Raw genomic sequence first — 22,291 nt, 5'->3', positions numbered from 1 at the left:
GGCCCCCGCCCCCCACCGCTGGGCTGGGGGCCGGACCCTTCGGGGCCGGGGGGCCGGCCGGCCCGGGCCCGGGGAGCCCCCGGCAGCGCGGACCCGGGAATCCGAGGAGCCGGGGGCCGAGGAAGCCGGGGACCCTCGGAGCCGGGACCCCGTGGATCAGGCTGGGCCCCTGCCCGGAGCCGTCGGCAAGCAAGTAATCCGGTTCGGGCGGGCGGGCGGGCGGGAGGGTGGGTGGGCGCCGAGGGCGGGCGGGGTCTCTGCGGCGGGTCCGGCCGGCCCCCCTCGGCTGCCCGGGCACAGCGCCGTTTCCAGCCACGCTTTTCCCGCCGGCGGTGGGGAAGGGGGTCGGTGGGTGGGGGGCACGACGACCCGAGGCGGGCGGCGGGGGTCTCCGGGCGCGGACAGGAGGGTGCCCCGCGCCCGAGCGGAGGGTGGCGGAGCAGGTCCCGGGGGCCGGGGCTCAGGCCGGGCCAGGGGCAAGCTCGGGGGGTCGCGCCGACGGCAGGGCAGGCCAGGGCAGGAGGTGGGAGACTCCCGGTGGGCTGCGAGCCACGGGGGTCCTCCGGCCCGGCCCATCCGCACTTAACGGCTGGCACGCAGGGTCCGGGCCGGGGGACTTGGGAGCATCTGGGGGTCCGGGTCCGGGACCGGCCCGTCCGTCCGGCCCCCCGCGGTCCCGCTCGGAGCGGCCGCAGCGCCGCCCTGCCCTCCCTTGCCCTGCCCTGCCCTGCCTTGCCCTGCCCTGCCTTGCCCTGCCCGGCCCTGCCCTACTCTGCCCGGCCCTGCCCTGCGTCCCGGCCGCGCACTGACTCTCTCTCCTCCTCTGTCCCGCAGGAAACTGAGGCTCCCGGGGGGCCCCCCCGCCCCGCGGAGCGGCGGCCCCCCGGTTACCGGTCATCGTGCAGGAGACGCCGCGGAGTCGGTGGACCTGCCGGGGACGCGGGGGATGAACAGGAGCCGCCGCCGCCGTCGCCGCCGCCGGGACTCAGCCTTGGGCCCGGCTCCTGAGCTGGGGGAGAAGACCAGGCAACGTTTTTAAGTTTCCCGAAGCTCTCGGCCGCCCTGTTCCCGCTGCAGCAGGAGAGACATCGAATTCATGTTTTATACCTTCGGGTATAGGTTTGAGTTTTTCTCCCTTCATGCCAAGTATTTAAAACCTCTAGAAACCCATGATTTGACAATCAATGATTGCGCGATACTTTCAATTTGAATATTCAAAGGCTTAACAAAATGGACTATCTTCTGCAGAAACCTTGCTGCTGGGCACCTCACAGAGGGTCCCCGGGAGCAGGGGGCGAGGCGGCCGCTGCCCCCCGACCCCGCTTCGGCCTCGTATCGAGCCTTTTGCCAGGCACCCCCCCGAACGCGGCCGTGGTCTCCGAAGATGCTCCGTATTTTCGCCCGCGAGGTCCTCCTCGGGCCCGGAGCGCCGCGGGCCGCCCCTCCGCACCTCCCCGAGCCGGGGACCGAGGCCGCAGGGCCCCCTAAACCCTCGGCCCCCCGGCGGGGGCTGATCCCGGGCCGCGGTGGGTCGGGAGGCAGGGCGGCAGGCCGCCTGGAGCCCCGGGGGGCGTCAGCCGGGCCCGACTGAGCGGCCCAGGCCCAGAGCGGCCTTCGCCTGCCTCCGGCCCGTCCGGCCCACGTGCCAGTGGCCCTCCTCCGGCCATCCCGCCCCCTGCCGGTCCTCCCCACGTTGCTTGCTTTTTCGGCCTAGGCTGCCTGCCCAGGGAGACCAGTCTCCTCCTCTCGAGGGGTTGGGGGTAGGCTCATCTGCGGTTCACTGGCGGTAAGAGCTTCAGTGCCGGGAACGCTGCTTCTCTGGACCCTGCGATTCTGGCCAACAGCCCCTCCTGCCCGACCCAGGGTCTCCTTTCAGCTGGGCGTAGTGGGGTCTGGCCCCTATCACTCCCGAAGGCTCTGTTCCCACCATCCCTGCTCAGGACTGGACCAGGGCAGGCCGGGGTGGACGGAGCTGGTCCCGGCAGAAGTGAGTGGGCCGCGCCGGACCCCAGCTACCCGTCTGGCCGGCTCTGGTCCTGGCCCGGACGCAGGGAGGCCTCCACTGCGATGGAGAAGCGAAACCGGGTGGTGGGGGTGGACCCAGGCTCTTCCCACCGTGGGGTGGGCCGCTCCTCTTCATCTGGAGTGTGTTGGGCCCTCCCTGTGCTGGGGTTACGTTTCCCTTGAGCCTGAGGGAGGAATGTGGCTGGTGGGGGTCTGGCAGGGTTTTGCCCCTCCCCCCCCCAACCCCAACCCCTGAGGTGGGCTAGGGCCATCGTCATCGATCCTGGATCGGACAGAGGCGGGGGATCGGCCGCGAGTGGAGGGTTCCCGTGACTCCCTCATCCCGAGCACTCCTCCCGCTTCCCTGACAGATGCCTGGCCCATGGGCAGAAAAGGCCCCAAGCCAAGAGTCACATGGCATCTTCTTTGGCCCAGGATTGGCCGTTCCCCTGTGGTGGAAGTCCAAGCCCAATGGGAGGGTGGAGTTGCCCTTGCTTGACACATGACCCCTGCGTCAAGAGCCATGTTGGGCGCAATAGCTCGAAACTATTAGCGTCACCCCCAGACGGGTTCCGGGCTCCAAGGAAAATGCCAGAGAGGCCGTGGCTTGAGGTTCAGCGTGGCCCGTCCAGAGTTTTTCCCTGCATTTCAGCCATTTCCCGGCATCCCAGACCCCGGTGCCCGGAGAGGAGAAGGCGCAGCCGGAGAGTCCGTCTGCCCAGCTGTGGCCGGGACTGCTCGTGGGCCCAGCCTTGCCCGGAGGCCCAGGCGGTGCTGGAGTGCGGGCCGGTCCTTGCCGGCCTGTCCAGCCTTGGGGAGAGGTGACGGGCTGACATCGGGGGCTGCCGCCCAAAGGGGGCTGCTGAGAGGACCCTGGGGGCAGGGGGGAGATTTTTCAGTCCTTGGAGAGGCAAGCCATGTGTGGCAATGGAGAGAAGATTCCTGCTGGAAAAGGAACCACCGCTTCATATCGAAAATACTTCTTAAGCTCCTGCCGTGTGTCAAGCCCACAAGTAGCTGCTCTGGCCCTAGGAACCAATGGAAGCATGGTGAGTTTTCCTTCCAGGTCCCACCTAGCCCCTCCCTCCCTCCCAAGCCTTGCCCCACACCCCACCGCCCCTTGGTCTCCCTGACCCCGTGACCCCTTTAATTCACCTGGGACTTTTCCGAGGACAACTGGAATCTGTATCGAAGGGGTTAAAATATGATTCTGTCCGAATTTTCAAGTTAAAAGAAGTCACTTGATTAAAATAAACATTGAAACTTTGTATTCCCAACCTGAATGTGTTTTACCACAGTTCATTTCACCCATTGCTCCTTTGTTGGTTTAGAAAATAGACTTGGGCGGAGAAGCCGGCGTTAAAGACTGGTGTCTTCCAAGGAGAAGAGGAGGTCCTTCCCGGGCCCTTCCTCCTGAACGGGGCCTCTCCTGGCTGCCCGTAGTGCGGCCCGCCGGCCCGTGGGGAAGGGCCCGTCCCCGGGCACCCGGGTCTTCCCGGCCCCGCCCACTCATGCATCTAAAATCACTGAGCTCCGTAGCCTCATAGAAACGTACTCTGTAATCCTGGAAAACGCCCCTGACACCCACCTGAACCTCTGAGTGTGGCTGTGGTCGGAGAGGCCCTGTGCAGGGCCCCCAGACTGGGCCTGACCTGGCTGTCGTATTGGTCACTGGCAGTGCCGGGTGCCCTTTTCGCTTCTGGCCGCTCTATCTCTCTCGATCCCCTCAAATTTTCTGCTCCCCAGGAACCATCCCTTGCCGGTGGCAGCGCCGACGCCCAGCTTTCAGCAGAGGGTTTGGATACCTTTGTGCGATTGGCATTGGGGAGGCATTTTTTTCCTAAGCCTCTTGTTCTCCCCGGGCCATCTGCCCTGAGTAACGCCCTGCCTCCCGTGCGCTCGTCGTTCTGGGCTGCTTTCAGCCCAAAGGTGACCACTGCGTCCAGCAGCTCCTCCGGGCTCCACGCGGCGCAGACCCCGCCTCCTCCCGGCCTGCCCGACTCCTGCCCTCAGAGATCTAGAGGGAGTCGCGACGTCACCCGTGTGGTCGCTCTGCCAGGTGAGGCGTGAAAGCCCGAGTAGTTGGTTGTGGGAAGGGAGCGGAGCCAAGAGTCTGGGTTTCTCCTCTTGTCGGGGAGCAGGAGTTGCGGCGCGATTGATTGATCGACTGATCGACTCCTGAGAGCAAGTAAGTGACCGACCTGCTTCGGCTGCCTCTCCCTCTGACGGTGGGCGCCTTTGGGAGGCGACCTGACTTTCTTTTTGTTGGCCAGCCTGGGGAGAGGGGCCTGAGCGGGGAACGAGGGGATCAGGGTGGAGAGCAGTCAGTCACTCGTATTTAATGAGTGCTTACTGTGTGCAGAGCATCCTACTGAATGCCTGGGAGAGTACAGTATAACAGTATAACAGACATATTCTGTGCATTACAGTCTAGAGCGGGAGACAGACAGTACTGTAAATAAATAAAATTAGAGATGTGTACATAGTACTGTGCGCCTGGGAGGGGAAGCAAACAAGGGGAGCAAGTCAAGGTGACACAGAAGGGAGTGGGAGAAGGGGAAAGGAGGGCTTAGTCAAGGCAGGCATCTTAGGGGAGATTTGCCTTCAGTGAGGCTTTGAAGCGGGGGAGAGGAATTTTCTGTCGGATATGAAGAGGGAGAGCTTTCCATTCCAGAGGCAGGACATAGGCAAGAGGTCGGTGGCGTGATAATGTCATTGAGGTACCGTGAGAAGGTTGGCACTAGAGGAGTGAAGTGTGCAGGCTGGGTTGTAGTGGGAGAGTAGTGAGGGGAGGTAGGAGGGGACAAGGGGATTGGGGGCTTTAAAGAAGGGACAGCAGGTAGTTTGTGTCACTTCGAGATGGGTGCTAGCTGGTCCTTCAGGGATCCGCCTGGCACCCCGCTCTGAGCCAGTCCTCGGAGTCGGGGCCTGCCCTGGGTGAGTCTGGCTGGTCTTCGGGGAAGACGTGATCTGGGAATGGGTTGAAAGTCAAATCTGAAGGGGTTGACAAAGAGTCAGGGCTGGGAATCAGAGGAAGTGGGTTCTAATCCTGTCTCTGCCACTTGTCTGCTGGGTGACCTTGGGCAAGTCATGTCATTTCTCTGTGCCTCAGTTATCTCACCTGTAAGGTGGATATTAATGCTGTAAGTCCCATCTGGGACATGGTCTGTGTCCAATCCGATCTTGTATCTGCCTCACCGCTTTGTACGGTGCCTGGAAAATACTATGTGCTTAACTAATACCATAAAAAACATTCAATCAGTGGTATTTACCGAATGCTTACTGGGTTCAGAGCTCTGCACTAAGTGATGGAGAGAGTACAGTACAGTAGAGTTGGCAGGCCCAATCCCTCCCACAAGGAGCTGACAGTCTAGATGGAGAGGCAGACCTAAAAAGAAATAACAGCGAGGGGGAATGGCAGAGTCTAAGGAGGTGGACATAAGTGCAGTGATGACCAGAATGAGTGCTTAAGGGGGACAGGTGTAAGTGGAAAGGTGATGCAGAAAGGGGAGGGAGTAGGGGAAGTGAGGGCTTAGCTGGGGAAGGTCTCTTGAAGGAGATGGGATTTTAGGATGGCAGTGAATGTGGGGAGAGGGAAGGACCCTGCTATTAAGCTCTCACATCCTGTCTCCTGCTGAATCCTGTGTTTCCCCCATCCTCCCTTTCCTCTCTGGCCAAATAACCAACCCCTGGGCCCGAGCCCGTGCCGTTTCACAGTTACACCCCATGTCGGCTTCCTCGCCGATCTCCCTGCCTCTGGCCTTCCCCCATCTCTGGTCTGTACTCCGCCCCGCTGCACGGGTCACCTGGAAGCATCGCTCTGCAAACATTCCCTCTGCTCCTCAAAAACTTCCCATGGTTACTCATCTCTCGGGACCGTTGGTCTGAAGGTCATCCACCTGGTCTCCCTATCTTACGTATCTGTGTCCAGCCGATGATCTTGTATCTATCCGAGCCCTTAATACGGTGCCTGGCATACAGGCAGCGCTTTAAGGCTAGCGCCGTCTTTGTTCTGTCCTCCTCTTCTGGTCCTCCCCAGCTCACACTCTTTCGGGACTTTTCGGGAGCTCACTGTCCAACTGCCCCTCGCTCTCACCTCTCCCGCCTCTGTCCCCCTGCTCGTGTTCTTCTGGAACTCTCCAACCTCCGACTCCTCTGTCCTTGGCCACTTCTGCCAGTCCTCAGTTCTCCCTGTTTTCAGAGCCCTCCTAAAATATCACTTCCTCCAGGAAACCTTCCCTGAATAATTTACAACCCCCTAGTGGTGTCATTCTCCCAGCCACCCTTAGCACTGCTTTGCTGTTTCTTATTTCTCTCCTCAGCACTCATGGAGGCATTTGGATTTTCATTTGTGTATTGAATTACTCTGCTATTTTATCCTCCTCTACTTGAGCCACTTCCTGTTACAATCTCCCAAGCACACTGTGTGTAAGTAATTTTGGTCGATATGTTTCCCTCAATAGACTGTAAGCTCTTTGAGGGCAGGGAACCCATGTCTTGTTTCTGTGATACTTCCCCAGGCATTTGGGAGATGGTCTTGCATTGGGTAAATGCTCAATAAATACCACTGATTGATTGATTGATGGATGGGCCATGCCTGCCTGTTTTCCCCCATTGGGTCGCAAACTCCTCTAGGGCAAGAAGTGTGTTTCTTATAATAATGTTGGTATTTGTTAAGCGCTTACTATGTGCCAAGCACTGTTCTAAGCGCTGGGGAAGATACAGGGTAATCAGGTTGTCCCACGTGAGGCTCACAGTCTTAATCCCCATTTTCCAGATGAGGTAACTGAGGCACAGAGAAGTGAAGTGACTTGCCCACAGTCACACAGGTGACAAGTGGCAGAGCCGGGAGTCGAACCCATGATCTCTGACTCCGAAGCCCAAGCTCTTTCCACTGAGCCACGCTGCTTCTTATGACGTGTTCATGATCATGCAGTGTCTGTGTGTGTGTTCCAGCGGGGAATCCTTGTGCTCTGATTTGCACCTGCCTGGCCTGTCCCAGACAGGCACTAGTGTGGGAGGAAGGAGCCTGGTGTATCTGGGGGTCATCAGCTCGCCCAGCTCCAGCCAGGACGCAAGGTGGCTCACAGGTGGCTCAATTTTTGGCCAGCCTGGAGATCCCCTTGGCCAAAGGTGGTGGTGGGCCTGATCAAGAGAAGTGAGTTGGAGAGGTCTAGGCCTTGCACTTGAGTCACTTGCTCTGATGGGGACGGCTTCCCGGTTCCCTCGCAAGCAGCCATCTTGATGTTGGAGGGAAGGAAGGAAGGAAGGCCGGGAGTTGGGGGGAGAAGGGGGCTCTGTGACCAGGGTGAAATTTCAGACACCTGGCTGATGGGACTCTGGGATTTTTTAGTTCCAATGGAGCATTTGATTTGAGAGTCAGACCCCCGTGTCATTGAAGTCCTTCCTTATTGCCTCCCCCGGCCCGCACGTCCTCATCGTCCATCCGAGCTCCGGGCTTTGGGTGGTGGGCTTGTCGTGGCGGTGCCGAACGAATGTTCAGAGCCTCCCTGTGGTCTTCCGAGGGTGCTTCGATGGTGGTTACTGAAGTCGTCAGTTGGCTCGTTGGGTTTTGTTCTTTCTGCATGTCTCCGAGCAGGGCTGAAGCTGATGCTTTTGACGGTCTCACGAGATCGAGCACGACTCTGCTGAGGTGGGATGTGAGGTGGGCTGCCCCTACCGAGGGGAAGACTGGGCTATCCAGGAGTGGGGAATCTAATGCCCCAGAATGTGGAGCAGGAGTGGGACCTCTGAGACGGCCAGCAGGAGGGTGGGAGAGGCCGTTGGCCGGTTTCATACTCGGTGGCAAAATGCTCGGAACTCCCCCGTTTGAAGAGGTGAGTGTCGGCACGGGCGTGATTGAAAGAGTGAGGCCCCAGTGGCCCCGAGCCCCACAGCGAGAGGGTCGGCACCCATCTGAAGGCCGGGAACCGAGAGATGTAGGAAAAAAAAAGAAAAGCGTTTTATGGCAGCAGGCGCCCCAGACTCCTCGCAGCTTTCAACTCACATCTGACAACCCCGCCAAGTCCCGCTAGGCCTCTCTCGGTGGGCGTCTCCCAGATCCGCTCCTTCCTCTCCCTGCAGACGGCTCCCACCCTGGTCCGGGCTCTGGTCATATCACGGCTAGACGGTCGCATCAGCCTCCTCACTGGCTTCCCCGCCTCCAGCTTCTCCCCTGGCTCAAGTCCATACTCTTAAGGTGCGGCCGCCGCCGCAGTCGTCTTCCCGAAGCGTCGTTCGGCCCACAGCTCTCTTCTTCAAACCTGACATTGGCCTCCTATCTCCTGCTGCATTCAGCAAAACTTCCCGAGTTTCGGCCTCGAGGTTCTCCACCATCTCTCCCCGCTTTCCCTACCTGCTCCTTTTCCCTGCCCCTCCCAGTCTAGTCATCCCTAGTCTCAACCCTCCCGCCTCTCCCCTCCCTCCCGCGCTGTTCCCCCTGACTCAGAACCCCCCTCCCTCCTCGAGTCTGACAGACCGCAGCCCTCCCCATATTCAAAACCCTCTTCCACCTTAATAAATGAGTACTACCACTATTCCCCTAACCGGCCTTCTCCCATTAACTTCCCAGCACTCTAAGGCACGTGAACCCACCAGCCAAGTCTAGCATGTAGGAAGTTACTTCTATTCATCCTCAGCACTCACACATATATGTTTATTCAACTGTACATTAGATTGTTTAGGTTACTCTCGTTGTAAATATTTTTAAGTGATACTCCCCCTATTAGAGCATAAGCGTGTCGTGGGCAAAGTGGCCTCTGAGAAACTACTTCCACAATTTCTCCCGCTAAAACGAGTACTAGCGTGACTAGTACTTTGTTGTCCCACGGGGAACTGTGCGGCCTGCAGAAATCCATGGGTGTTTGGCCTAGATTGTTCCCTGCTGAGAGCCACCCCTTTCAGGGAAATGAGAAGAGAGTCAGGGCCAGAGGTTAGTCCGGTGACGGTGCACTTGGGTGTCCTGGATGTCGACCAGCCTGCTTTTCCTCCCGGCTCTCTGGTGCCCATGCCTCTGGTGCTCAGGGTGGTGTTTCTTGGTTTGATCCGCTCACCCCAACGTGCTGAGGAGCTCAGAACCACCCCAGTGTGCCCCGTTCCTCTGCAGATGGGAGATCCTGTTCCATTTGACCTCTTTTCAGCGCTGGAGTTGGGGCCTGTGCTCTGTCTTCTCCGAAAGAGTGAGGCAACTATCAAACTAGCGCTGACTTTGCCAAAGACATGATCTGTACAGGAGCAGGAATGTTAGTATTTGTTGAAGGTCTGCTATGTGATGAGCACTGTCCTAAGCCTTGGGACAAAGTCCACTCGTGAGAACTAGAAAATGGGCGTGATATCTGTGATCCGTTAGCTCCCTGTGCCTCTGAGAGATGGTGATGGTGATGGCAGTGGTCCCCTCCACGGAGGAGAGGGTTTGTGAGGGTGTGTTTGGGGAATCCTTTGTTTTAGGGGAGGGTGGTTGTGGGAGTGGTCTCCCACATTGAGGAAAGGGTTTATCAGTGTGTGTGGGGCAACATTTTAGTAGCAGGATTGGGGAATTTGTTCATGCCCTACGAGGAAATGCCACCCTTCAGCCACAGAATGCACCGCTCCTGTCCTCCCGACCACTTTTTGGCGGGCACGTGGGCAGCCGTGTTTGGAACCCTCTCGACGTTGAAGAAGCGGCCCGGTCGTGAATGGGCATCACACTCTCGCTCAGTAAGCTCTGCGGCATTCATACGGCCCCCAGATCCCGGGCCCATCCTCCCTGGGCCAGGTCGGAGGGTCGTGCTGGGGGGCAGCTTCGGCAGATTCGTCCGGAGAGAGTTGGAGAGACTTGGGGGCGAGGTCACTGCTCAGTGCCATGAAAGAGGTCAGTGGGTAGGCCGGGCCTCCGGGGTACCCCGGGGTTGAGTGGACATCCTCCAGGCTGTGGCGGGTGTAACCCTGAGCCCCCGCCGCTGCTGGGCCCCAGCCCGAACTCCTGGAGTGGGAGGGGGCTCCAGCCTCAAGGGGTGAGAGGCAGCTGGGACTGGTCGACAGGGTCTGCAGGGGGTCTGAGGCTACCGTGTCTCTCTGGTTCAGGCTGTCTGCTGCCATCTGGTCCCACGAATCTCTCTGAGGAGGAGAATAGTATAGCTCTTTGACGGGAAGTGTTGGGGGTGGTGAAGGGCTGGTATATGGGTGTGTGTGTGTGTGTGTGTGTGTGTGTGTGTGTGTCGGGGGGGGGAGGGTGCGTGGTCTGGTACGAGGAAGCGAGTTGTCTGGCCAGGGTCCTGGGGGAGGGGAGAAGGGAGGGACTGTGGGCAAGACAGAGCTGGGGAAGGGAGAGTAGGGTCCCTCCTCTGCCCCAGTGTCCCCCTTTGTTGTTGTCTTATGAGGTCAAGTCGTATCTGCCCTATAGCGACGCCATGGACACGTCTCTACCAGAAAGCCCCACTTCCATCTGCAATCGTTCTGGTAGTGGATCCGTATAGTTTTCTTGGTAAAAATGTGGAACTGGTTTACCATTGCCTCCTTCTGCGCAGTAAACAAGTCTCTGCCCTCCACTCACTTCCATGCTGCTGCTGCCCAGCACAGGTGAATTTTGACTTGTAGCAGATTGCCTTCCACTTGCTAGCCACTGCCCAAGCTAGGAATGGATTGGGTATGTCTCTGCTCGACTCTCCCTCCTGTAGTCGAGACTGGTAGAGTACTGGAAACTCTCCAGGTGTGACCCTGAAAGGGCACTGTCCCCCTTGGGAACCCGGTTATCTTATATCTACCCCACTGCTTAGTATAATGTCCGGCACATAGTAAACACTGAACCAATTCCACATTGGGTATTGATTCTTCTTCTTCTTCTTATCATTATTATGAGCCCCAGGGTCCACAGGCTCCTGCGGCTTTGGCTCCTCTCTGGCCCCTGGAACGCCCTGCACCTCATTCTGAACCTGACACAGTGGCACACGCAGTAAGTGAAGGAGAATCTCCCTCTGCTGGGCCTCGTTTCCACTGTCTGGCCACCCAACACGATCAACGGGAGTCCCTGCTCTTGACATGTACTCCTCCCCTCCAAGTGGGTGCTCCATCTGTGGCATCTGCCAGGTCTCGCTCGCACTATCGGGTGTTGAGGCGGACCAGGGGGTCCCCGGTGGCTCCGCAGGCCCTGCTGTGCTGGGATCCCATGTAGACCAGAGGCAAGCCCCCATCCCTTCCTTCTTTTCTTATGCACTGGTGGGGTGGGGAATCGGGACAGAACCGGGGGTCCCAGGCAGAGGAGGAGAGGAGGAGTCTGGGTAGGCCCGCTCGCGGCCCAGGGTGCGAGAGTGTGGGGGTGTCCCCTCAGATCTTGCAGGAGCACGTGCGGATACTCACAAAGAGGAAGTGGGTGGAGTCGCTGGGAAAGTGTGGCGGCAGGAGGGGAGGCAGGGACGAAGCGCCGAAGAGCGAGCCGGAGGCGGGGGTCAGGGCCGTCGGGTGGTAGTCTCCGTAGGGCTCGGCGAAATAGGGGTCCAGGCCGGGCGGGTAGCTTTGGGCTGCGGAGGGTTCTCCCGGAAAGGCCTTGGCCAGAGCTGGAACGTAGGCCTCGCTGGAAAACGGTTTCGTGGTGTGGAAGTCTGAGTCGGATAAAAAAGATCTTCTAATGCCATGATGACCCGACCCAGCCGGGGAACCTGTGCGTTTTAAAGGCGATGTTGAAAACAGAGGAATAAAAGTTAACACACACGGTCTGGCCTAGTCTTCTCTGAATGGTTCTTCTCTCAGGGACCGTAGGTCCCCCCGTCTGGCCTAGGAGAGCCCTCTCGGGGGCCTGCCCCGAACCCTCACGCTCTTCCGGAATCAGTAGAACGGCTCGACTACGCCTCGACCCGGGTTGGCCCCATGATAGGTGAGTGAGTGACTGTAGCCTGGACTGTGCGGAGCGGCCCCGACCAGGCTCCGGGGTCGGCCCCCGGATAGATGACCGAGTGGCTAGGCTGGGCGGTGCGGGGCGGCCCCGACCCAGTTGCTTGGTTGGCCTTGGGACTTTGGGAATCACCCCCCGTCCCTTTTCTGTCCCATTCCTCTGAGGCCAGGCTAACCTCCTGTCGAGTTGGGCCGGGAAGACCCCTGGATTCGCCTTCCCTGATGGGGGCCGGTCCTCAGAGACGGGAGGAGTGGGGATGGAGTCGGGAATTGTGGCCCGTCAAGTCGACCCGGGAGCCTGGCTCGCCCCGGGCGCCGGCTGCTCCCGTGCCGCTGCTGCCCTCTCGTGGCCGAGCCCCTCATCACCACTTCCCGGGTCGGAAGCGTCCGTGACCTCCGGCTCAGCACAGGTCGGCCGGGAGAGCGCGGGAGGGGATGTCAAATGGTCATTTTTTCTCCGGAGCAGACTTCTTTCTCTCCTCCCTCCAGGGAAGGATGTGGATTACAGATCCAGTCGTAGTGGTCAGGGTGCAAGTCCCTTTTTTTCGATTCTGGACTTTGTAAGCGCTTACTACTCAACAGTGGGCCCTCAACATATTCGATCGGTGCCACCACCACTAAATAATAATAATAATAATGTTGGTATTTGTTAAGCGCTTACTATGTGCAGAGCACTGTTCCAAGCGCTGGGGGAGATACAGGGTAATCAGGTCGTCCCACATGAGGCTCACAGTTAATCCCCATTTTATAGATGAGGGAACTGAGGCCCAGAGAAGTTAAGTGATTTGCCCACAGTCACACAGCTGACAAGTGGCAGAGCTGGGAGTCGAACTCATGATCTCTGACTCCGAAGCCCAGGCTCTTTCCACTGAGCCACGCTGCTTCCCACTGCTGGCTGGTGGCTCTTAGTGCACCACATGCCTTAGCCCAGGGGGTGCGCAGGGAGTTGGCAGGGGGGCCCTCGAGGAGCCTCATCCCGTCCCTCTTTTATCCACATCCTGGCCGGCGTAGCCGGACCGCCCCCGTCTCCGGAGCCCTCGAAGGGAAGGAGAGTATGACCGGGCCTGGGTGGTTTCATTGCCGTTGTGCCCGGGAGCCGGGGGTTGGCCCTGTTAGCCTCCCTCGCTTGCCGCGGCGCTAGGCTCCTCCGAGTCCCATGCGAAGTGGGGGGGAGCAGGGTGGGGGAAATGCAGCTGGCTGGCAGGCTGGGTGGGTAGGTGGGTGGGTGAGTTCAGGGACGCCAACCCACCGAGGGCCCTGAGGTTTTGGACTCGGCCGCACCGAGGAGTGGGAAGGGGCGGGTAGGGTCAGCGGGGCAGGTGGGGGTGTGGATTGACGCCGAGGTCTTTGGGAGCCGGGGAAGAGGCCTAGTGGATGGAAGCAGGCCTCTACCCGTCCGGGGTCTTCCAGGGCCCGGTGGCCTCTGCCCGCCCGGGTCCTTTCATTGCCTGGCAGTGGCAAGGAGTTGAGGTGAGAGTCTGCGTGTCAGCAGAAGCCAGCTGCTTGCCGACTGGCTGTCCAACCTGAGGGAATTAGCCTCCTGGCTCCCGCTTTCCTTCAGTTCGAGCCTGGGGATCGCATGACAGTGTTTGTTGCGATGTCGTTCCCTCTGCTCTGGGACTTCCCGAATCCTGCATCTCGGCCCTCTGTCCGGGCAGCTGCCTTTGCGTGCCTTGGCCGGGAAGAGCCTACCTTCCCCGAAGATGGCTGCCTCAGTGGAGCGCCCAGCAGGCTGGTGGGTGGTGGGGCGGGGGGACAGTGGAAGGGAGGATCAGGGAAGAATCGGACGTTCCGGGGCCAGCAGCCTCAGCACTGACCGCCGGCAGGGAGGTCAGTGAGTCTATGGCTGACGATGGGCCAGTGGATTGACAGTCTTTGGGGAGGGCATGTCTGTTCCTGGCCTCCAAGTTGGTGACTGATGTTGGGACCATGGAGTGGGGAGGGACTGCAGAGAAGACTCTTGAGAGCCAGGGAAGCTGAGAGGTTTGTTTTGCCGCAGGTGCTGCTGTGCTGGGAAGCTCTTCTCACGCTGCTGTTGCCGTGCTGCAGCAGCTCTGGTGAAATGGGGCTACTGGCCCTCCTCACCACTCTCTGGAAAGGCTCAGGCCCCCAGCTGGCCCTCTTTGCCCCTCTATAGAATGGCTCAGACCCTCGACTGGCCCTTCTAGTCCCACTGTAGAATGGCTTGGGCCCCCAGCCAGCCCTTCTCTCTACTCTCTAGAACGGCTCATGCCCCCAGCTGGCCCCTCACTGTGACACCTCAACTTCTGGCCAGCCTTCCTCACTACTTTCTGGAGAGGCTTGGACCCCTGGCTGGCCCTCCTCCTCACTTTCCAGGATTGCTCAGACCCCATCTGGTCCTCTCTCCGGAGCAGCTCCCTGATCTGTCCCAGGATTGGGCTTTGGAATTCTTCCCAGCCTCAGTTTAAGGCACAACGGGTCCTCCCATCTCCTTCTCCCTTTTAGCCATGGCTGGGCAAGCCCAGGGTGGGTCCCGCTAGGGCTGGTACCGTTCAGCCTAGCCTCGCTTCTGCGGGCGTCCTTTCCTGTATTTCCAGGAGAGGGAGAAGAGCCCCTTCCTGCCGGATGCTCTGGGATGATGACTGACCCCTTCTTGCAAGGTGCTTTGGGACGGCAACCTGTGTGAAATCCCATTTTACCCGGTTCACAGTGACTGTGGAGTGAATCGATTCACCTGGAATCTGGACGAACGGCATCTGGGGGACATCTGTGCTGCCCTGGAAAACAAAGACAGGGAAGGTTTGTCACCTTGAGTTAGAGAGACTAAGGGACTGCGACCTGATGAGCAGCTCGAGATAAGGAGGCCAATGGCGAGGTGGAGAGAGTGTAGGGTCTGGTACCCGACTGCCTGGCTGTTTCCTGCAAATGGTATCTTTTTTTTTAAGTGCTTACTATGTGCCAGTCTTTGTACAATATGCTGAGGCAAATGCAAAATGATCAGATTGGACACAGGCCATGTCCCGCATGGGGCCCTCAGTCTTAATTCCCATTTCACAAATGAGGTAGCAGCCTAGACAATTTAAGTGATTTGCCCAAGGTCACACAACGAGCCAGTGGTGGAGTCGGGATTAGAACGTAGCTCCTTCTGACTCCCAGGTCTCGGCACTACCCCTTAGGCCACGTTGCTTATTCGGTCTCTGGTTGAAGGATCACATGTCGGAATCACTCCATTCATTCATTCATTCATTCATTCATTCATTCATTCATTCATTCACTCGTATTTATCGAGCACTTACTACATGCAGAGTACTGTATTAAGTGCTTGGGAGAGTAGAATACAAAGATAAAAGACACATTCCCTGCCCATAATGAGCTTACAGTCTGAGGTAGGGGAGACAGCTGTCAATACAAATAAATAAATAATAATGTTGGTATTTGGTAAGCGCTTACTATGTGCAGAGCACTGTTCTAAGCGCTGGGGTAGATACAGGGTAATCAGGTTGTCCCACGTGAGTCTCACAGTCTTAATCCCCAGTTTACAGATGAGGTCACTGAGGCACAGGGAAGTTGAGTGACTTGCCCACAGTCACACAGCTGACAAGTGGCAGAGCAGGGATTAAATTAAATAAAGATATGTACATAAGGTCTGTGGGGCTGGGAGAGGGGAGGAACACAAGGAGCAAATTAGGGCTTTGCAAAAGGGATTGGGAGAAGAGGAAAAGGGGGTTTAGTCTGGGAAGGCCACTGAAATGTGGCTTCAGTAAGGTTTTGAAGGAGGGGAGAGTAATTGTCTGTCGGATTTGAGGAGGGAGGTTGGACCGGGCCAGAGGCAGGACGTGGGCTGGGGCCGGCAGTGAGATAAGGTGAGATCGAGGCACGGTGAGAAGGTTAACGTTAGAGGAGCAAAGTGTGGGGGCTGGGTTGTAGAAGGAGAGTAGTGAGCTGAGGTAGGAGGGGGCAAAGTGGTGGAGGGCTTTATGGCCAATGGTGAGGGGTTTTTATCTGATGAAGAGGTGAATGGGCAACCACTGGAGTTTTTTGAGGAGTGGGGTGATGTGTCTTGAATATTTCTGTAAAAAAACGAGCTGGGCAGCAGAGTGAAGTATGGACTGGAATGGGGAGAGACAGGAGGCTGGGAGGTCAACAGGGAGGTTGATGCAGTAATCCAGGCAGGATACGACGAGTGATTGTAGTGGTTTGTATGGGGAAGAAAGGGTGGATTTTAGCAATGTTGTGAAGTTGGGACCGATAGGATGTAGTGATGGATTGACTGATTATGTGGGTTGAATTGAGAGAGAGGACTCAAGGATGATACCAAGGTTTTGGGCTTGTGAGACATAAAAGGTGGTGGTGCCATCTACAGTGATGGGAAGCTCAGAAAGGGGAGAGGGTGCATGTGGAAGATGAGGAGCTCTGATTTCGATATGTTAAGCTTGAGCTGACGGGAGGATCTCCAAGTAGAGATGTCTTGAAGGCAGGAGGAAAAGGGAGACTGCAGAGAGGGAGAGAGATCAGGGCTGGAGATGTAGATTTGGGCATCATCCGCTTAGAGGTGGTTGTTGAGCCAGAATTGAAACCAAGCTTCTGCATGGGGTTGGTTCCCTCTGTGGGGTCGGATGCCCTGCTGTGACCCAGAATGCTCAGAATTGTGGACATGGCCAATCGCAGATGGATCTAGAACTCCATTTATGTGGTTGCTTCAAGTCAGAGAGGTTCCACCCTCGGGTGATCAACTCAAACATTATCGGGGGTGAAATGGATGCATTCACCCTCCCCGGTGACTCTGCCTGGAGGGCGGGTGTCCCCTCTTGTCCCCCTACCCCACCCCCCGACCTCTCGGGTCATCTCCTGCCTCTGTGCTCTCAGAGCTAATGCCATAGAGGAACAAGTGTCTTAAAGCCCAAACCACTGTCTAATAAGGCTAAATTGGAAGGCATCTAGAAGCGTCACAAGTGCCGCCTTTTACACGAGACAGTGTGCGTCAAAAACGGTCTATACGTAAAGTCAATGCGGTTTTGGTGGGGGCTGAAGAAGAGCCCCAATCTCTTTGTTCGCTAAAGCGAAAGAGAGGAATCCACCCCGAACTTTATTATTACTCTAATGTGACTTTGCTCTGTTCCCCAGACAGGATCACAAACAAGAGCAAAGTCAGACTCCCAGCATTGAAATCTGGCTCACTTCAACACAGCTGCTCTGGGTGGGGCATTGAGGAGAATGGATGACGGCAGGAGACCCAAACAGCTGCCATACGGTGAGCTGGAATTGGGAAACCGGAAGCCCGCATAGCAGGGGGAGCGATTTAGGGAACGGGTCCCTAAAATCTGAGGCTCGGATAATGCCGCATTACAGTCACAGCCCGGGAGCCGAGTGCCACGGAGAGGCCGGCCTGGTGTCCGGCTGACAAGAGAGGGGCCGCTCTCCATGAGCAGAAGCTTCGCAGAGATTGAGAGATGAGAAGGGCAAGTGAGAATGCTTCCAGGTGCTGCCAACCCAAAAGCTCGACAAGGTTGTTGGTAGGCAGTGCCTGGCACTGTCAGAATCGATCAATACTATGACATGGTGAGTTGTTGCTACATTTTTTGTTCCTTTTCCCGGGGAGGAATCCCGGGAGTCCCAGCTTCCTGTGGTCTCCACGTTTACAGGAGTAAATGCTGACATTTGGATTGTTATTGCATTTAATGTTCCATTTCCCGGGAAGAGGTCCCAGGGTATCGAGGTCACGGCCTCTGGCGGTCTTTGCGTGTAAAGGAATAAGTGCCGGGGGCTGCATCGCCACCTCGGTCTTGCTTGGTTGTGAGCAGCCCCCCGGGATCCACTGAGAGGAGGGGCTTCCCCAACTTGGGCAAGACGGAACTCTGGCTCCCCTGGGACCGCCAACCCCCCTGCCCCTGATGGCCCCAGCTGACTGCTCTGACCTGCAGCCCTGTGGCCAGAACAGAGGCACAGGGAGCCCTGAGTAGGAAAGGTTCACGCGGGCCGCGAGGCACCCTGCCGCTCCCGTTCCCTCACAGCTGAACTCTCCCCGCTGGGGGCTGCGGAGGCTTCCGTCCAGCTGAGCTGAGTCCGAGTCGAGGCCTCTTCAAGCCCAGCCGCTCCGGTCCTTGGAGTTATGGCCGCCGGGTTGGAATAGCAGCCCGGGGCTTTGTGGAGCAGGACGCTAAGGTCGAGGGGTGGCTCGGGCTTGGGCCGGTGGATGGAACCGATGGTGTAGGCGTTGCAGACGGTGCCTGTGGGGTTGGTTGGAGGCATCAGGAGGCAGGTAGTGGCAGCAGTGAGGAAGTGTGGGCGATGCCAGTGGGTGGACGATGGCGATGGTTTTGGTGGTGCGCGAGGTGGTGCTGGGGCCAGTGAGGCGGTGCCAGGATAAGGCTGCGGGTTCTGCCTGAGCTTGTGGATGACTTCCCCGCCTCTCGCCCTTTTTCCCATGCCTCATTTCCACTTGCCGTAGTGAATTCTCAACTTAGGGGACCTCCGTCACCTCAGTTTCAATGGTTCCAAACCCCCACTCCTCCTCTGCCTTCTGGAATCCTTTGTCCTCTTCCTCCTATTCCTTTTTCCTCTTCCTCCTCTTCCTTTCTCCTCTTCCTCCTCTTCACTGACAACAAATAGCACCACCTTGGACAGTACTCATCTCACTTATAACCCATTTTTGTCTTTTGAAATGCATCTGAATTTACGAGACCCCTCTGTGGGCCGAGCATTGTGTCGTGTGCCCACTGTGGGCACGGCCTGATACCGGGCCTTTGGGAGAGTTCTATGGAAGCTCCCTTGAGGGGCTTATGGCTCCAAAGCCCCTCTCACGGAGCCCCGCCCAAAGTTCACCCGTGTCTGGACCACCGGCGACAAGCTCAGGGAGACCCGAGTGCTGTCATCTTATACAATGAGAATAGCCATTGGTTCAGCAGGGCAGTGGAAGGGATCAAATGCAGATTATGGAACATATGCGCTGTGTGTCTGTCTCTATCTCTCTTTCTCTTGCTCTCTGTCTCTCTCTCACGCCCATACAGAAAGACTTCCATACACTGTCTCTTCCCATCCCATCTTTCTCTCTCTCCCTCCTCAGGGCTCAGTCACCAGCCCCTGTCCATTCAGAAACAACACTGGGATGCGTGTTGAATGTCCCATCCCTTTGACCGAGGTAGATGACATCATTTTCCGTTGGCCTCGGGCAAACAGCAGGTTCCTGCCAGGCCGGGTAGCCAAATTCAGAGGTTTGTATTTGAATGAAATTTGCAGCCCGCGACTTCCTGCAGCTAGTTCGGACAGACGGACGGACAGAGGGACGCATGCCCCGGCAGGGAAATTAGTTCGTCTGAACTCTGGGGTCACCGCTGCGGCGACTAGAGTGATAAGAGTAGGAAGGCACGGCCCCTGCCGTTCTGGCATCTCTTGACTGACCCAGCCCAGAGCAAGGGCTTGGCAGACCCAAGCGTCGCACTCAGCTTTCTGGATTTTCACATGGCCCTGGGGCCGGGGTTCTTAGGGCTCCGGATTCAGTGGTGGCAACACCCTGCGTTCCCGCGTTATCAGATAAACGGAAGTAAGTCTCTAGGCCACTGTTTCCTACCAAGCCCCTCCCAGGCCCCTCCGTTCTTGGCCCCCACCTTTCCCTCTTACCCTCACTCTCACTGGAGAGCCAGGGAGAAAGGACAGGCTCCAAGAGCCCCCCAGATTCAAAGTACTCTGTAGCTTCAGGCACAGGGAGTCTCTAGGGCGAGCTGCCACCTCCTTCCTCTCCTCTTCCTCTTCTCCTCGTCCTACTTCTCCCCTCCCTCTCCTCCTCGTCGTCCTCCTTCCATACGACTCCCACTAGGGAGTGGGCTGGGAAACCCCTGGCAATGGAGACCCTCACCTGGATCAGCATCCAGGCCCCGACACAATTAATCACCTTGGGGAGGACTGCCTCCCCACTCGTTACACGGGACCTGACGGCCTGGGCCTGGCATGGCCTGGAATGGCTCATGGGCCAGGGGTTTCCGCTTAGCAGGAGGTGGTGAACCCGCCATGGTGACAGGAGCATGAGCGCTGATTTTAAGCTGCCCGAGAATCCGCTTGCTCCGTGGTACCGCAGCCAAGCCTCCGCGGCAGACAGGGCTTCGTGGACACCCGATTCTCCGGCCCCTCGGCCTGCCTGGCAGTGAACTCTGCCTCTGGTCCACTGGGCTATTCTATGACTTCCAGAGACCATTCTCCTTCCCTTGCATTCTCTCTCCCTTCCTTCACAGTAGCCTGTGAAGTGGATGGGCACTCTGCTCATTCCGGAGGGAAAACTGAGCCCGCAAAACGAAGACCAGAGCTGCTTGCCCTATTAGTGAGCCATCCCGATGCCGAGGATACCACTTGACTGTGTGAGAGAGACATTGCATCGAGACCAGCCCTTGGCCATTTTCCTGATTCTGGATTCCAGGAAATACCACTAAGTACCATCGATTGTTTGATCAACCCAAGAGTTGCTTGGTGCCTCTCAGCATCTCTCCCAGCAGACAGGGGTGTATGCCACCCTCCCGCCCCCCAGTCACATGACTGTCTCTATCTGTTGCCGATTTGTACATTCCAAGCTCTTAGTACAGTGCTCTGCACATAGTAAGCGCTCAATAAATACTATCGAATGAACGAATGAGTGATTGCCTGGCCTCACCTCGCTGGCCCCATTCACCCATCGGGCAGGTGGACTGGGCACTCAGAATGCAAGTGTCGTTAGTGCGGTTCTCCCCGCCGTGAATTGCCAGAGTCAAACAGTGAACCAGGAGGCAGGCAGCGGGCGGAAGCCGGGAAGAGGGGGCCCTGCTGTTTGGATGGTGAAAGTTTCGGTTCTGGGATTTTCTGGGGGAAACGGTCACCTTCGGCCTCTTTCCCTCAATTTCACCCCTGGCCGAGGGGGCAGGGATTCACAAATCCGTTTGAGCCAGGTGACGGGCTAATTCGACCCCCGTCGGCACAGCACTACGGTAGCGGCCTACGGATCTGGATCTTTTGGAAATCAATTGGAGAGTCTTTCCAGCAACAGATGAGAATAACAGTTAAGAGTGGCATTTTGTTAAGTGCTTCCTGTATATTCCAGGCACTGTACAAAGCTCCGGGATAGATTCAGGATATTTGGAAGGACATGGTCCTTGTCCCGCATGAGACTCAAAGTCTTAATCCCTATTTTACAGATGATGTACCTGAGGCCCAAAGAAATGAACTATCTTGCCCAAGGTCCTGAAGCAGTCAAGTGGGGGAGGCAGGACTAGAAACTAGATCTTTCTGACTCGCAGGCCTGTACGCTGTCCAACAAGCTATGCTGTTTCTCTGTCAGTTGTCCAGTTTCTTCCCCAGAACCCCCGAACTGATTGCCAAGGAGTAAACTTGGCCCACAGTCAACTGGTCACTCACTTGACCCTGGTAAGGGAGAGGCAGAAAGAAATGCTTGAATGGCTAGAAGAGATTACAGAAGAGGTCTGAGGAAACTGAAGAAGATTTGGATATAGCATGAGCCCTTAAAAGCTAAAAACAGTAGGGCTCACAAATCAGAAACTCCAACCGAGGACAGGGGTGGGGACAGATGCTGGGGGAGAAATGCAGCCGCAGATGCAGCTCCCCCTCTCCGTTGCTGATGAGATTCTACCCAGAGTCCTTCTGGGCGGGCCACTGGAGAACATGGTCATCCAGGCCCTGCCTGAATCCCATTGTATCTTCGGACCAGAGCATGGCCCACGCAGCCAGGGTCTTGGCCCGGCAGCAGGTGCAGGGGAAGGGCAGAAAGCAGCCTGCAGGCTTTTGGGTGGTGTTTGCGGACCTCATAAGAAGCACCTGGAATTGGATCGGGCCTCGGGAGTGTCCTGAGAGATTCCCCGAGATCCTCGGGCCAACACCTGATGGAGTGCTTGAACAAGTCAGAGGCCAAGGTGCCAGCTTGGCCTTTGCCCCGTCCGCATTGGCGGGGGCGGCATCATGGGAGGCCCAGCCCTGTCTGACCTGTCCCTTGCAATAAGTCATGAGGATGGGCTTTGGGGTCTGTGGGTCACAGTCCGGGCGGGCCCCCGATCCACCGGGAAGCTCTTCCGGCTCAACGGGCTGTGGGTGTCTGAGAGAGGGGAGCGGCTGTGGTGGGCGATGGCTGGATCTGGATAGATGCTATTTTGTCGGCACCACACGGGTCATGGCGTGATGATGGCAAGCCTGAGGGGTGGGTGAAGAAAGAAGGGGGTCGGTTCTCATCGTTGAGAGGAAAGAGCTATTCTGGAGTTCTCCAGTCCCGAGGCTCAGGGAAAAAAAATCTCAGGAAACTTTGAATTCTCCGCCTCTTGGTCATGTGAGGGTTTCCCGCCTCCTTGATTCAGAAGAAATCAGAATGCAAATCACAGATAGAGACGAAAGTGGGTAAATATTTTTTGAGGCTCAGAGATTAGGGCTCTGCGGCCGATGCCCGTGGCCTGACAGCGGTTGGATGCCTTTGGAGCCAGCTGCCACCCCCTTCCCT

The 22,291-nt window shown here is 57.5% G+C and overlaps 1 protein-coding gene, 1 long non-coding RNA gene and 1 other non-coding gene across 3 annotated transcripts; 1 reads left to right on the top strand and 2 right to left on the bottom strand.

The window, feature by feature from the left end:
• The first annotated feature begins 68 nt into the window (after positions 1–68).
• LOC120638009 lies at positions 69–4,399 on the top strand. Its single transcript, XR_005659461.1, has 3 exons — positions 69–193; positions 835–3,053; positions 3,751–4,399. It is a non-coding gene; the product is annotated as an uncharacterized LOC120638009 (long non-coding RNA).
• A 5,275-nt stretch (positions 4,400–9,674) lies between these two features.
• On the bottom strand, positions 9,675–18,078 carry C21H11orf53 (chromosome 21 C11orf53 homolog). Its single transcript, XM_039910055.1, has 4 exons — positions 17,839–18,078; positions 14,564–14,606; positions 11,338–11,636; positions 9,675–10,098 (listed from the first exon to the last, which is right to left on the bottom strand). The coding sequence occupies exons 1-4, from the start codon at positions 18,076–18,078 to the stop codon at positions 9,697–9,699; spliced, it is 984 nt and encodes a 327-aa protein (XP_039765989.1). The 3' UTR covers positions 9,675–9,696.
• On the bottom strand, positions 10,571–10,708 carry LOC114806265. Its single transcript, XR_003754300.1, has one exon. It is a non-coding gene; the product is annotated as a small nucleolar RNA SNORA7 (small nucleolar RNA).
• Positions 18,079–22,291: the final 4,213 nt, after the last annotated feature.

The sequence above is a fragment of the Ornithorhynchus anatinus genome, chromosome 21, assembly GCF_004115215.2.
Source record: "Ornithorhynchus anatinus isolate Pmale09 chromosome 21, mOrnAna1.pri.v4, whole genome shotgun sequence".
NCBI classification, from domain to species: Eukaryota; Metazoa; Chordata; class Mammalia; order Monotremata; family Ornithorhynchidae; genus Ornithorhynchus; species Ornithorhynchus anatinus.
This window is presented reverse-complemented; position numbering and strand designations above follow the sequence as displayed.

Excerpts from the sequence above, each read along its gene's own strand:
- C21H11orf53 (XM_039910055.1), bottom strand. The coding sequence starts at position 18,078 with ATGCCTCCAACCAACCCCACAGGCACCGTCTGCAACGCCTACACCATC. Across the intron at positions 11,637-14,563 it reads GCCGTTCGTCCAGATTCCAG|GTTCCCCGGCTGGGTCGGGT; the intron begins GTGAATCGATTC and ends TAAAACGCACAG. Across the intron at positions 10,099-11,337 it reads ACTCCACCCACTTCCTCTTT|AGAGATTCGTGGGACCAGAT; the intron begins GTGAGTATCCGC and ends TCTCCTCCTCAG.